The 16,090-nt window shown below is 42.5% G+C and overlaps 1 protein-coding gene across 1 annotated transcript; it reads right to left on the bottom strand.

The window, feature by feature from the left end:
- Positions 1 to 5,965: 5,965 nt before the first annotated feature.
- LOC104910963 (palmitoyltransferase ZDHHC13-like) lies at positions 5,966 to 16,088 on the bottom strand. Its single transcript, XM_085223941.1, has 11 exons — positions 15,962 to 16,088; positions 13,325 to 13,402; positions 12,723 to 12,867; positions 12,096 to 12,160; positions 11,487 to 11,649; positions 10,450 to 10,575; positions 9,982 to 10,115; positions 9,052 to 9,154; positions 7,655 to 7,777; positions 6,668 to 6,781; positions 5,966 to 6,288 (listed from the first exon to the last, which is right to left on the bottom strand). The coding sequence occupies exons 1-11, from the start codon at positions 16,057 to 16,059 to the stop codon at positions 6,151 to 6,153; spliced, it is 1,287 nt and encodes a 428-aa protein (XP_085080067.1). The 5' UTR covers positions 16,060 to 16,088; the 3' UTR covers positions 5,966 to 6,150.
- Positions 16,089 to 16,090: the final 2 nt, after the last annotated feature.

Genomic DNA, 16,090 nt, shown 5'->3' on the forward strand with positions numbered 1-16,090 from the left:
TCCAAACTCATGCCCTGAGAAGCACACTGAGAACACAGGAAGTAACAAGCATAAGGGAGAGGGGCCGGTCAGGGCACTGCATCAATACGAGTGCCACCAAAGAAGGGCGGCGAGTCTTGGTAACTGGGGACTCCTTGCTGGGGGGCACTGAGGCTCCCAGTTGCCACCTGGATAATCTCTCCAGTGAGGCGTGATCTCTTCCAGGGCCACGTGTTAGAGACATCAGGAAGGTTCGTCCATGGCTCGTTAAGCCAGAAGACTGCTATCCCTTTCCTGACATTCAGGCTGGGTCCCAGGATGCTGCAATGAGGAAACTAAAGAATGTTAAGAAGGACTTTGCATCCTTTGGAAAGGTGTTGAAGGGATCAGGGGTGCAGGCAGAGTTCTCCTCTGCCCTTCCAGCGGGGATCTGGCACCCAGGAAGATGGAGGAGAACATGTCAGGTAAATGACTGGCTGAGGGGGTGGCGTCTTGATCAAGGCTTTGGGTGTTTTGAGCTCGGGCAGGCCTTGGAGAAACTCGGTATATGGGCTCCTGATGGACTCCAAGTGAGCAAGCAGGGCAGAAGTGTGCTGGGGAACAAGCTCTCTGGATTGATTACCAGGGCTTCAAGCTAGGACCAAAGGGGGAAGGGATGGGAGTCAGATGTGACAGTGAAGGGCTGAGGGATGTTGCCACCGTTGGAGATTGTAGGAAAAAACCCCTGAGTTGTCCCATTCAGACAGAGATACCCTATGAATCACAAGGGACAGAGTCTTCTGATCTTGGCCAGTTTCCCCATAGTCATTTGAAGATTTTGGCATTATTTCTACTAGGGCAGAGTAGATATTATTCACTTGGACACTTAGTTTAGAAGAATTTGAAATTCTCTCTCTAAAAGGGAGAGCCTTCTGAAGAAAAAGCAAGTTTTCTAAGAATATAGTGTTTCAGTTTTGTTATTGTACATTTTTCAAGCTACAGTGAAGTACTCACATTGCTTCACATTTTTGTTTACTTAATTTGATTGTGCTTTATGTCCCGCAGTGCCACAGACCACTGCATTCCAGGGAGAACATTACATCTCCCATTCCTTAACTGCAAGAGCTCTGTCTCATTACACTGCTGTATTCTGCACTGTCAGTTCTAGACAGCGTTTCACTTTGCTTTTCTGATCTCGATCTGCTTCCCTGCTAGTTTTTGTCATGAAGTATTTTGACTTCCAACACACTGCCCTTGGTCATATACCTCATGAATCTGTTTCAACCTGTAAAATATTCTTAGAAGCATACAAATTCTGTTTTGTCAAAAGTAAAACACCCAAATACAGAGTGTCATTAGATTGTGTTCACAATCTAAGATAACTAATTACAGGCCAATTTTTATAGTGAATTTGAAATATGAACTTCCCCCTTCAGGTTTCAAATGCAATTTTATTATTTGCAAAATAATACAAAGGGTACTAACAAAGCTTTCAAATTCTGCCCTAAAAACCACCCTTTTAGAAAGTCTATTTAGTGTCATCTTCTCAAATAAAATTTCAAGAAGTGTCAGCTCATCCTATATATAAAGAGACACAGTAATTGTTTCATATCCACATCTGCTGTCCCTTCCACAAGAGAGTTTGAATATTTAGAACAATAAAATAATAAAAACAAGCAGATTTTGGAAGAATATAAAAATTAACAAAACATCCCATTTTATTTCTTGCTCAGCTCAGCAGCTTTAAAAAATCAAGTAAGAATTCATGCACAATGAACATTTTTCTTCTTTATCACATGACCGTTGTATTGCTTGGTCCAGTCAACTCCACTGGCTTTCACCATACCAAAACATCTGCACTGAAAGAAGTCTGCAAGATTCTGGAAGCATCCAAGACTGAAACACAGAGAAATACTCATTAATAAACCTAACAAAAGATAACTGCAGGCATTAAAAATAGGAAGCAGTACTGGAGGGATAAAGCTGTCAGCAAAGACAGCTCTAAGAGAAGAAGCACAACTATGTTCTATTCAACATTCTTCCTTTGTTGACATTTTTTAACCTGCCTTACACTTAAGATGCATAGAAGATAAAGCTCAACACAAGTATTTGAAGTTAATGCTAAATACGATTTCACCTGCTAGCACATGAGGAAATGAAGATTTTTAGCATCATAGGGACACTTAGGTAGTAATTTCTTTATGAAGGTAAAATAATTCAGAAAGGGTTGGTTCATAACAAAGTTCTCTCTCTCGATCTGAAGAACAGACACAGAGAATGATGAATGCACTCAAGGACATTGTCCTCCCTACCTCCCAAGTCGTTTCCGCTAATTGGAGAAAAAGACATATTCTGGGGCATATACACAGCCATGAAGAAAGAACCACAGCAGCAGCTCTTTAGGATGGCAGTTTATTCTGCAGCATTAAGGAAGTTCTCTGCCAGGAAAATGAGGTCCAGCTCTTCCTCCTAGCATAACTCAGAACAGGCATGACCACAGCTTGCTCAGCTTTGGCATTCATGCAGCAGTGAAGCAGGCCAGTCCTGAAGGGAAACACAGTTCAAACATGGTGTTGGGCAGAAGTGCCTTCCGCAGCGCTGGGCCGTAGGACGACCTTTAGCGCTGCCGGGATATATGGACTTCTCTGGCACTGGAGAAGAAAAGCAGTAGGCCGTCCAACTCATTGTGATTTCCATTTAGATTCCAATAAAGGAAATATCTCACCATACCTACAAGCTAGTTAAGTTAAAAGAACCTGCTGCCAGGTTCTCCTCCCAGCTGAAATACGTGGCCATGTCCACAAAGCCCACAGGCTCCTGCAAGCAAAATGTTCCTTGCTGGGAACAGCCAAGGCACAGGGAAGCAGCTCGGAGAGGAGAGAAACTCCAATTCCAGCGGCTTCCCTGTCCCCCAGCACATGCCCCCAGCAAATGCTGGCTGAGGGCATCTCGCTGTCTCCCTGCACTCCCATCTCTTGCCCCTTGCCTTCTCCTGGCTGCTTCCCCAAGCCCCCACCTGAGATGGAAGTGCTATGGCCATTTGCTGCTCTCCTGCAGGCTGCATCAATCACGGGTGAGAGGCAGCAGTTGAACTGGAGCCTGCTGGGACAAGTGAAATGGCAGGGCAACTGTGAGGGAATGCAGCAGCCCCCGTCCATGACAACTCTTATAACTGAGAAACAAGAGATCATTAGGGGCTATGAAACAAAGATGGGTGGAGAGACGTTATCTGCAAAGTGCCAGGTTTGGAAGTTACGTACAAAGCTTCTTTTTGGCTGCCCCTCTGCCTTACAAAGGATAGTACAAAAGAAGAGCAGCTCATGGCCAAGATTTTTCCTTGTAGCTGTCCTGAACTTTTCTTCTCTCTGCCTATTGCCTCTTGGAATGTCCCCTGGGGACCATGGTGCTGAGCACGACTCTTCCTTACTTGAAACACAGGCACTTCAAAGACTCATAGAATGGCCTGGGCTGAAAAGGACCACAATGATCATCTAGTTGCAACTCCCCTGCTATGTGCAGGGTCGCCAACCACCAGACCAGGCTGCCCGGAGCCACAGCCAGCCTGGCCTTGAATGCTTCCACGGATGGGGCATGCACAACCTCCGTGGGCAACCTGCTCCAGTCTGTCACTGCCTTCTGTGTGAAAAGCTTCCTCCTAATATCTAACCTAAGCCTCCCCTGTCTGAGTTTAAGACCGTTCCCCCTTGTCCTCTCACTATCTCCCCTCATCAACAGCCATTCCCCTTCCTGATCATATGCTCCTTTCAAGTAGTGGAAGGCCGCAATGAGGTCTCCTCGGAGCCTTCTCTTTTGCAAGCCAAACAAGCCCAGTTCCCTCAACCTTTCCTCATAGGAGAGGTGCTCCAGCCCTCTGATCATCTTAGGGCCCTCCTCTGGACCCGCTCCAAGAGCTCCACGTCCTTCCTGTACTGGGGGCCCCAGGCCTGGACGCAGCTCTACAGATGGGGCCTCTCAAGAGCCAAGTAAAGGGGGACGATCACCTCCCTCTCCCTGCTGGCCACCCCTTTTTTAATGCAGCCCAGAACACAGTTGGCCTTCCGGGCTGCAAGTGCACACTGATGGCACATGCCCAGCTTCTCGTCCACCAGGACCCCCAAGTCCTTCTCCGCTGGGCTGCTCTCAAGGAGATCTTCCCCCAGTTTGTGTGAATACTGGGATTGCCCCGACCCAAGTGCAGCACCCTGCACTTGGCCTCGTTGAACCGTATCAGGTTTTCAGGGCCCCACTTCTCCAGCCTGTCCAGGTCCCTCTGGATGGCTTCCCTTCCTGGTGTGTTGACTGCACCGCTCAGCTTGGTGTCATCTGCAGGCTTGCTGAAGGTGCACTCGATGCCATCATCTGTGTCGTTGATGAAGATGCCGAAGAGCACCAGTCCCCAGACCGACCCCTGAGGGACACCGCTTGTGACCGGCCTCCATCCTGACACAGAACCATTGATCACAACAATTTGCCTGCATCCAGCCAGCCAATTCCTAATCCATCCAACAGTCCATCCTTCACATCCACACCTCTCCAAGTTAGAGAGAAGGATGTGGTGAGGGACCATGTCAAAGGCATTTTAGAAGTACACTACAGCACTTACTTGTATGGATTTCTCCTGAGTGAAACAGGATGCTTAGAAGATTTGCTCTGCATCAGGAGGTTCATTCTCTCATGTGAGGTCAGTCCTAAGAGTGCAATCTTAGCAAAACACAAGTAACGGCTGAAACGTGAACATCACAAATTTAAATACTGGCAATACCAAAAGATAATTTTTAATGGGGAGGGATTGGGAAGAAGTTGACCATATCTAACCAGTAAGTAACTCCTGTCACATTTAAGGACTTAAAAGTTGATCTTAAATTTCACTTAAGCTGAAAGAGAATCCTAAGCCATGATAAAAAGCTGTTTCTTAGATGGTTCAGAAAGCTCTTAACCTCATTTGCATAGCCAACATCTCTTGGAGAACAACAAACTTAAACAAATTTGACAGCCCTTATTAGAATGAAATTCAGGTCATGTTTTCATTCTGGCAATCTAATAACACACTGCTGAACTCTGCCATGGAATTTTCAGCTTGGAAGTAACTGTTCCATTGAGTTCCGTGCCATTTTGGGACAGTAACAACAGCTTTGTTAGTTAAATATGTTTCACAATCAGAAAAGCAACACAATGGAAAGGTGATACAAGAAGTGTAACGACACAGGGACCAGCACAACAGAAAACAATCTTTTCTCCATATAACACCTCCCTCATCCCCAAAGAGCCAGGCTCACAGGCGAAAACTCCACAAGGGAGAGATACCTCCAGAAAGAAATCCTTCCCCAGTGGCAGTCAGCCCTTAACTGAGCTCTAAGAGAGGTGCAGCCAGGCTACACCCCTTCCAATCACACAGCTGAACTGCCTTCACCTGTGCTCCCAGGGCTGACCCAGTCCTTTCCCCAGGTGCTCAACAGTGGCTCAGGCCACGACACAACAGATTCCATACAACAGGGTAGAATTTTTGACAATAGTGAATTTAGAATTCAGACATAGGAATGATTTGCAGAATGTGATCCCACTTTTAACATCAGAATAACAAGTGCACACGTACCCATGAAACTTAAAAGGACTGCTCTACGGTTTAAGGTGAGCACCCAGGTATGACATCAGAATAGGAAAGCAGGTGCAATGCCTTTAAGGCAACAAATCACTTAGGGAAAAAAAAAAAAACAGCATGACATTTTAAGAATTCTGCAGTACTTGTATTTCTCCTTCACTTTACAGGAAAAAGAAGAATCTAAAGCACTTCCTACTATTACCTCTGCTGTCCTCAAGAGAGTTGGACAAGGCTGATCTCTCTCAACATTCTCCCGTAAGCCATTTCAATGTATATAATAGAATTAGTTCTGGTAAAGTCAGCCAGCATTTGTCTCTTCTTTACAGCACATCAGTTGTTAGCTGGATGGGGACTCATTATGCTAACACAGCTCTGCCCATGCACTGCACAGTTGTCTTAGAAGACTGAAAAATCTATACTATTCAATTTAATTGCTTCACCTTGATGTGCCTTAAAATTGCCAGCTCTTAAAAAACCAGATTTCTCTCAGATCAGGCTCTCTGGCCACTCTCAGTAACCCCTTCAGTCTCTACAGTGTGTTCTTGCATCAGGTTTGCTCTTTAAGTAGATAAATGTTATTTCTGCAACATCTTTTAAGGCATGAAACTTTCAAATTTGATAAAGCAAAGACTCTTACCTATGCACTGTGCAATCCACAGAGAATGCTGATCATATCTGGCTACACATGAGTCACAAAGAAGGCAATGCACAGATCTCAAAGGCTTCCTTACCTGTTTCAGCACAGAGGAAAGGAATATAGTCAGAGTAAAAGCATCTGCTTTGACCAAGGCTCAGAGCATCACCTCACGGGCACTACCATATTTTATAACTCTTACAATTATTACAATATAGTGGGCCTCAAACACAGAACACACATGAGAATTTTCTAAATCTCACAAAAAAAGGATGGAATTTTTTTTTTTAATTAAGAATGTAACCCAACGATCTGAAAGCTTCTTTGTCACCAGAAGTGAGAAAATGAAACCTAGCATAGAACAAGCAGCCTATGTAGCACCTGCGTGACAAGGAGAAAAACAGGTATTGTACTGAACTACTACTGACTGAAAAACATGTTTCAAAAAAACAAAGGAATTTCAAAACCTTACTTACAAGACATGACGTGCAAAATGTTCTGAAGTCCAAGCACCCTGCTTCTGCAAGAGCTACAATGTTCTGAAAGACAGGAGAGTTTCTGCATGCATTTGGATCACATTTTATGAGGACCTACGAAGATTTGCACATGAAGGCTTTTGCAGACACTAAGCACTTGGAGTGCCGAGCATCAACAGGTGTAAATACCTGCAGTTCTGGAACAGAGAAAAGGTCCACAAGAAACAAAACGGCAAGGACTCAAGCAGCCTCACTCACACTGAATCATTTTAAAGAGTAGCTCTCCCCCACACAGTCAGCCAGACTTCAAAAGTGATGAGCACAGAACCTTTTTCAACACCGTTGCAAAAAGACTGGTAAATATGGGCTATCTTGCCCTGATAAGCACTCAGTGCTTCTTTATGGGCACCAGATAGCCAATATTTACTGTTCTGTGGCAACGTCAAAAAAATTAAAATTGCAGTTGAATCTCCCTGGCAATCAAGAGAAATGTAACCAAGAACAAAAGGAGATCGTAAACCACAGAGTCACAATCAATAGATTAAGGGACCAAACAAGTAACATCCTACTGACTGCCAGCTAGAAAATACCCATCTTCACAGCATCTGATGATTTAAGCCATTGCTGGCCTATGGTACGTCTTACGAGCACAGAGAGCCTTAGGAAAGCACTGTACCTCCTTCTAACCAGAGACATCTAGAACAGAAGCCTTACAAGAGTGTTATTTATTAACTGAAGTATCTGTGAATTTATGCCATAGATTATAGCAAAGGCACGAGTCCATACCACGCTTGGCTGAAGCTCGTATTCCAATGAGAAGACCGAGGCAAGGAAGTAACAGCAAGGTGGTGAAGATGAACCGACAGTAGGTTGGGTTTATCATCCAACAACCTACGTTGCTTGATGATACAACTAAAATCTCAAAGATACGTTTGATGATAAATGAATCAATCAGAAGTGCAACCGTGGTGCAGCATGTCAGCTTACCTCTTTTTTGTCTTCTTCTGAAGACTTAATACATCCGGGATCAGTCCTCCAGGTTTTATAGAAAAAATAAAGAAGACCCACTACGCTGAACACGACAGGGATCTCAAAAATGGTACTGGTCACATGTAACAGTTAGGTTAAGGAATATATCCTCTCATCATGTACTACCACCGTTTGCCAAATAAAATATTCTGCAATCAGAGTGTGGTATTTTACAAGCAATACACAAAAGGAAAAGAATGGCTTTGACTTTTACGGAGCAAGTGTTTGCTAGTAAGAGCAGAAAGTTACCTCACTAAGCCATAACCCTTAGGAATATTGCTGTGCTCATCATCTTCTGCAGAACGTCTACCTTAAACCCTTACAGTTAGAATTCTTGCCTTCTTTTAATTTGGATGACGCCAAGAAAACCTTAGAACTTCACAAAGCAACAGTTAATAACAGGATTTTCATTGCAACAAGCACACATGTGTATCCCTCACAGGAATACATGTGATCAGTTCATCAAAATGAATCGTGATCACCCTATTAAGATCTTAATTGGAAACAGGACCAAAAGAAATGCCACTTCAAGGATGAAGTAATTAAAAATGAATTAAAATTGGGTAGCAACACATTATAGCTGGTTTAGTACTAAATTATTTACATTTTAAGTATCTCCCTAATGGCCTTCCCTTTCACCAAACTTAATCAATAAATAAGCAGATGCCTTCTGTGTAAGAACACAGTACTGAAAAGTGAGTGTAAACAATTAAATAGAGGTACTCATCAGTCCAAGGCCTATTCAAAGAGAGGTAGAAATGAATGCACTGTGCACTGAGGATGCTGCATAACCTCTGAACAAATGCAGACTGGAGAATGGAAGGTCTGCTTCCAAGGGATACAAATACATTTGTTGGCCCGGTGTTTTTATTTACTTATTTTTAAAGCAGAAGCATGAATACCATCAACTGCCAAATCCTTGTCATTTAGAAACGAGAGATGCTTTTAAAACTGCAACGTGCGATGCATGTGTTAATCCAGCTTTACTGCATACCAAAATACGTTACTGGATGGTCCCAAAGAGGGAACGTTGTCTGTAGTAGCATCTCCAGGTGACTCTACAACGATGCATATAACAAAGACATTTTGATATCCCGGTAGGATTAAAAAAACAAAACAAAAACATCAGAACTACACACAAATACCTGACAAAGAGAAAAGAAAATGCGTATTTTTGGTCTGTTGTAACTTCCATTTAAACACAAAGCTATTTAACCCTGGCCCAACGTAGGTAAAGGAATCTTAACAGACATTCGCAGTCACATGGAATTAGCTGGGACTGTTCATCCCTTCTTGCACAACTGGGCTTCCATTTACTAGAAAGTGAAAGGAAAGTTCTGCTCATTACAAAGGATATCAGGCATGAACCAGAAAAACCACGTCACAGACATCCAAAAGACGGAACTTAGCATCAGTGCTGTGGGAAGATACCTCAGATTCTTGAGTCCCACAGAGTGCCTGAAAGAAGATGAAAATAAAAGAGCATTAAAAATAAAAAGAAAATAAAAGAACAAACTGAACTTCGTGGAGTACAGACTTATCATGGCTATGTTTTTTAAAATTTATTTTTGAAACTTCACTTGGTATTCTTTAAGCCTTTGTCAAAGCAAACCAAAATTGCCACTCAGAAGCATGCTTTAGCCTGATGCATCAAGGAATTCATGGTACAGGAAAAACATCTACTGAGGAGAGCTCTGTTCCAGCCTAATTTTATGTCTCAGAACAGCTGCACGCTAGGTGAAAAGTACAAACTCTATTTATTGACACAACAATAGTATTGCCATTTCAAGGAATACAATTTAGTAACTGCTGTAAGAAATGGGAAATGTGAAAACAGCTTAGGGTATCACTAGGAGGTCTGGGGAACAGAGAGGGTGGGAACGGTATGTCAAAACTCATGCTATGTTGCAAATACAGAGGGAAAAGTTAAGATAAAGCACATTTATAAACTTCATAAATGGGTATCTCAGCTTCTGTCAGGTGCAGGCATTCAGTAACACCCTCTTTATCGTTAAAACCAGCTAACATGCCACCTAAACACTTCTTTTCTCCTCAGGTCTCAAGGATCAGAAATTGCAATTTTGAACATCTAAGGACACTACATTTCAAAATCGTTGTGAAAAGTACATATATTTAAATCCTTCACACAATCCTTTCTACAGTACAGCGAAACAACAACAACAACCTTCTAAGTGAAACTGTAGACTCTGAAAAGAACACTGCATTACATACCACACACCGCATCTACTAGAATTAAACACATAGAAAGAGAGAAATCCACAAACCTCATGAACAGAGCCATCCCAACCAGCAGAAAGAGAAGCAGGCATCCTTTCAAAAGCCAAGAATCAGAACTTAAGTTCATTACGTATCCTATGGCCCACATCACAGTCAAGCAAGATGCCAGCAGCAGGAACAGCTGTTAAAATGATCATTGTTAAAGTATGGCAAAATATTCAAGCAGGATTTACTTCAAAAATAATCACTTAATATAATAATGAATGCTGAGAGACTTGAGATAGGTAACAAAGTGACACATCAAAACACTGGGGATAAGGAGGGAGGGAAAACAACAACGAGGGGAGAGGGGGGTGGGGAACAAACACCCAAACAACAGGAAGGTGCTTCTAAAAATTTCATTTTTGGGTGTCCGTGTTTGGAAGCCTTAGGAGATCCTGTTGTCAGAATGGAGTTAAGTGACATACTATTCTGAACACGGAATGCTGAAGCTTTCCTTCCACTAGTGATATTACCTCGTATTTCTCCATTACTCTCAGTAACCTGTTATTTCTTCTGCTTCTCATTCTTCCTTCCTCTATTAACATATAGACCATGGAGCGATTCTGAGTTTGAACTGCAAGGTCAAGCGCTGTCTCTCCCTTTAACAACAAAGTTTATTTGGTTATGCACTTAACACATGAATGTCTTCCTTTGTAACGGAAACAAGAAAGGAACTGAACTAAAACAAGAACTTACTGGCTTCTTCCCCAAACCCACCATCTTTCTTTAAGGCTAAGGTCAAGTAAACTCAGAGTTCTAACACGCTTCACCTGGTGTTCTGTAGTTCTAAAGACTGATATCTGCAATCAGACTGCGTGCACGTGAATTGCTTGCTGAACTGTCTCTCCTAACTCGAAACACTAAGCAGTCTTTTAGAACATGACAAGCTTACTGAATATGATCCCTTACTGAAAGGGAAGCTTTCTTGTTTATGTTAACTTTTTAAAACCAAACAGTAGCATTCTAAGAGTCATATATTAAAAAAAACAAAACAACTAGCAGATGGAAAAGCTGTGCAGCTCAATGTACAAACCAGAATTACTACACTATACAAGCATCTCTATGGAAATCCATTGTTTCAACATTTATAGTTCTTCCTACCAGATTTTGCAAATCTTAGGACCAAGACTTTCACGTGACGTGCACTTCTGAGTGTGCAAACAGGCACTGACAGACACTGATCTTTTCGGGATGCCACGCTCATCTTTTTCAAGACTTGATGAGGCTCACTGGACACAAAGCAGCATTATTATTGAAAAACCTGGCTGAAGGCTTTACTAGTGGCCATGCTCTAGAGAACAGCTGACTCACAGCAAGCAAACAAATGAAAAAAAGAATCTGCGAAGGCTACAATACATTTGTTCACAGCGATCGGGCGTTCACTAAACTAACATTTCAAATCATCTCCACATTCTTACTTTGTGACACACCACAACAAAAGTGCTCAATTCTTTTTGGAAAGAATAAGAACTCTTGCTTCATTCCCCAGAAATAATGAAAGAAATTGTACCTTGATATTTTTTATGTCCATGTTAGCACCAGCTTCTAGCAGTAGCTCCACTGCACTAACATTTCCTGATGTTACTGCCCAGTGCAGCGCAGTGTTCTTCTGAACGTTGTCCACAGCATTGAGGGAGGGGTTAAACTTCAGCAGAAATCTTGTGGGTTCTGGTCTAGATGAAAACAGAGTTAAAAAACAGAACATAATCTGCATTGGAAACTTTGGAACACCTTAGTAACAAAAAACACTGCTAGCATCTGCTGTAAAGTAACAGCAGATACAAAAGTTTTGTCTCTCAACAAGCTCATCAGCAACAGACCCAAGCTTAGAAAGCAGAACTCATCCTTCCTTTCACCTTCATTTCTAGGAAAGCACAACGATGCACCACCTGGTCCAGCTGCAAACCTGAACTACTTTAAGATATCTCTTTTGGGGGCGGGCCTTTCTTTACTACACCAAGTTAGCTGCTTCATCATCTCCTAGTCTTGGATACGCACTATTTTACAACAAGTGGAAGAGAAAAAATTGTCACTCTAACAAGAGTGACAGAATCAGAAGAAAAGATGCACCCAGGAATGAGTGGACAACAGATCCTTTTAAAAGCTCTTTCCCACTTACCCCATCACTTTTTGTGCTGATAACATTAAAGGCGTAAGGCCACTGAAGTCTGCTGTGTCTATGTTCTAGGAATAAGAAAAAGATAATAAGTGATGATCACTGATTTCAGTAAACAACGTTAAACGGTCAGATTCTTAGCTACACAGCTACACCACAGTAGCAAAAGGAAACTAAATTGTACCTGCCAGGCAGCCAATTTAAACAATTTTTCTTCCTTCCATGGGTCTTGCACGGCATTCATTTCAGGATATGCTGAGTGCCCATTAAAGTTACTTTAAATGAATCAAATTCATCTACAGGATTCCTTCAATTAACAATATTTCCTGTCTCCTCTTGATAAAGAATACTATAAATAAATTCTACTTTGGAGAGCAACAATAAATATCTTCCTTGTGTAAAGGAACAAAGTGCATAGCTGGATGTTCAAGTACATAAAACTGGTTCATTAAAAGAACAAAACACGATCATGTATCAACACAGAATTATTTCAAGGTAGCACGCATGGCACGGGGAAATACCAAATACACGCTTGTACTTTAGGAGATCACATTTAAATTCCACAAGCTATTTTCAGAGTACAACCAGCTACTTCTAAGCAGAAAATAACACCTGGGACACTGGCTGTACCTGGCCCTTTGATATGAGGTAAGCTACAACGGGCACGTGCTGAAACAGCACTGCCAAATGAATGCTGCTGAATCCTTCCCCATCGATAAGGCTGGGATCTGCTCCACACTTCAGCAATAAGATGACCATGGGTAGGTGTCCTTGTCTGTAACGATATATGAAACAACAGCAATAACACAAAGCTTGAAATCTCAATGAAAGTGTCCCCTTAGCAATTCGCACATACTCTTATAGAAAAATCAGCTTTGGTTCTTATACTTTCAGGAAGAAACTTTTCTAATTTTTTCTTTAAGCCAAAGGTCTACATCAGAACATTAGACAGGACCTAAGAAGCCAAGTCTGCCCAGCACCGCTCTGGGAGAAGTTCAAAATGCAAGTCTGCCTGTAGTACAGATACATGCATAACGCAACCTGGCGGCCCGCAAAGTTGCCAAGAATCAGAGAACAGATTTCAGTGTAATTACGGACATGCTATCAAATTCTGCGTAACTCAGCAAAGGAAACACACAACATCAATTTATTTAAGATGGCAACAGCTACGCTACACAAAATGCTACTGCTTAGACCAGCACATTTATTATTAGAAGTGGCAAGCACCATACCTAATGGCCCAGTGAAGGGGAGTCGAATTCAAGTCTCCACCTAGCTGATCCACTACTGCACCTTTGGAAATATAGTACCTGCGTAACAGCAACAGAACAAGATTAAGATAACACAGAATAAAGAGTGAAAATATTTTGCTGAGGATAACATAACATTCTTCCTGTACAGACTGTAGCAGAAAAATACACGATTCCAGTTTTATTTTCCATCGCACATCACTTTTCAAGCCCAGTAAAGACAGTGCATTATTTAAGTTGGACCAGTGCATGTCTGTGTTAACCAGGCAGCACATGATCCGAACACTGACAATTTAGAGCGGAACACGTCTTGTGGCTGCCACCATGAGGCAACAACACGCACTGCTGTTGTCACTGAATAGAGCTACAACTGAGTTACCAAGTTTCACTACATTTTACACGCAGTACTGAGCCAGTAACTGGCCAGTTACTGAGTCGTACAGAGCTGGAGATTATAAAGGAGGAGCTCGTATGTTTAATACCTACATGCATCACGTGTGCTTCAGTCTACCGTTGAATTGTGCCAGCATTCTTATAGGCTGGGGTGGAATCAACTGAACCTCAGCTTTGCATCGAGAGTTATGAACCAGTAGTCTTCCTTATGCTGAAAGGTGGAGATCAGATCTCAGCAACGCCGTCTTATTGCAATACTGTCTAGGAACGGGTTGTGAAACATGGCAAGGCCTCCCGCCGGCCACCTACAGATGGGCTCCTTACAGTCAATAGCAGCTATCTGCTAGAAGGCTGTGATTCCCCCTCTTAGATGTACGGCACTCTGGAGCGTGCCCAGCCTGTTGCACCTTGCTCATTGGCTTTGGTATTTTTCTCCCTCAATAGTCCCAAGTCAGTGTATTGAAATACCACACTTTCAACTTCTTTACTGCTCCGAGTAATTATCAGAAGTTTTTGCTACGTGTTCCCACTGGTTTTAAACCAAGGTAAATCAATTTCAGTTTTACAAATCTCGGCAGTCTTACATATAGAATTTCCAGCATTCCACAGAGGCATATGCTCTCAAAATTTGAGAGGAGGTATCGATAGCACAGTATCAATAAATATCAGTGAAATATCAGAGCCAAAGCTAACCTAACACACGCTCAAAAATCCTTCAGGGCAGAAGGCATATTGATGTACTTTTTGGCATTCTGAAGACAACAAACCCAAACGTGCCCGCACTACAAGATGTGGCATATGTAAGACTCTGTCTGTATTCAATTGTCTTTTAAATGATTCAGTTTTAAAGGCTGACATCAGTTGCACGTGGCTTAGAGCATTGCTGACATGTCACGTTAGCAGGAAGCTTACAGAACTGATCATTCTTTTTAATGCTTCCCCCAGAATCACTTATTTATAAGAAACAGAAGCCTCGGTGCAATTACCACTTTCTTTTCCAGCCAGATGCAAATCCCTCTACACACACAGTTCATTCTGATGCAGTCTGCATGCCACACAGACAGGACGGACATGAAACTCCGTATGGAAAGCAGGAAAGCCTGAAGAGCCAGGATCTGTCATGCTTACATCAGATAGGATGCGAGTTTAACCCAGCGATGGCCCCTTGCTTGAAAAACCTCACGACTAATTGCTTCTTACCCTGGCTTAACAATCTCCCAGTGAGGAATTCTCACTTGCAGCAGCTAGGTTATCTGCAGGGTAAAGTTCTCAACAGCTGCAGCTAACTCTGCACCAAGTAAACAGAGTAAAAGTCCTTCCGCAGTTAGAAGTAACAGAATTGCCCTGAAGAATGGTTTGAATGCATAATGTTCTCATTACTCACAGTATTGCTTTTTCTCTTCAAATTTCCCCAATTTTATTTTTCAAATGCCATGTTTTTGTTGGCCTTAATTGGGCAATTTCTTCCATCGGTCACCCAGGACTTATCAGTGAAAAGTCAGGAACGTGCCATGCTGTGCAAGGCTACCATGATTTAGAGCTCAGATTATCTCACAATATTTAAAGAGCCTTGGCATTAACAGCATGCTGTCAGTACAATTTCCAAGGCTACTCAAGAAAAGGATATAGGTATGTGGTCTCAGGCAAGTTGAGAAAAGAAACTATCCAATTACTCCAGCAAAATCTGGGTCAGCCTAAGAGTGAGGTGCCAGCAACTGATGGGCTCCACCAGCCCTTGAATCCCACACTCTGTCTCCCCTTCCTCCGAAACAAGCGCTCTGATCTGTTACAAGCACTGCCCCTTGGTGAACTGTTAAGGTTCATCTTAACAGAGAAGTTTCTTCACTCCACAGGAATGCTTTAGAACTAGAGAACAGAAGATGATCAGACACTGCTACTCCTAGCTCAATTTCAATACACACCAATGTATGTCATGATTATCTGCCAATCATAAACAGTTATCAGGCCTAGAGACAGTACTGGTGCTAGAGTCAGGTTTCTCCATGAAGGCATCTCTAGGCACACCTGTAAATCCCGCCCTGAGACACAGCCCAACCTCATGCTGCATTTCTTCTCGAGAGCTGGAGAGATCCCTTTTCACCTGGGAAACCATCCCTTCAGGAACACTGCAACAGAACTAAAACGCATTCCAACACACCACATTCGTATCTGCCAGTGCATTCAGCAACTCCTACAAGAAGTCAGTTCATACAGTTCTCTACTTACTGTAAAAATGGTCTATTTATGTGAACACAGCTACCAAGCTCGTTACAAGCATAGTTACTGTTCCGATCCCTCTTTCTATCTGTGCTTCCCTTCTGCATTCTTGAATTTGCTCCTTGGACTGTATTCTTC

The sequence above is a fragment of the Meleagris gallopavo genome, chromosome 5 (assembly GCF_905368555.1).
Source record: "Meleagris gallopavo chromosome 5, MGAL_WU_HG_1.1, whole genome shotgun sequence".
Taxonomy (NCBI): domain Eukaryota; kingdom Metazoa; phylum Chordata; class Aves; order Galliformes; family Phasianidae; genus Meleagris; species Meleagris gallopavo.

Bases quoted from the DNA above. Each gene is read 5' to 3' on its own strand.
- LOC104910963 (XM_085223941.1), bottom strand. From the start codon at position 16,059: ATGCAGAAGGGAAGCACAGATAGAAAGAGGGATCGGAACAGTAACTAT. The intron at 10,116-10,449 runs GTAATATCACTA...TCATTTTAACAG, and splicing joins GAGTAATGGAGAAATACGAG to CTGTTCCTGCTGCTGGCATC. The intron at 6,289-6,667 runs GTAAGTAAGGTT...GTGCTGAAACAG, and splicing joins CATTTTGCACGTCATGTCTT to GTAAGGAAGCCTTTGAGATC.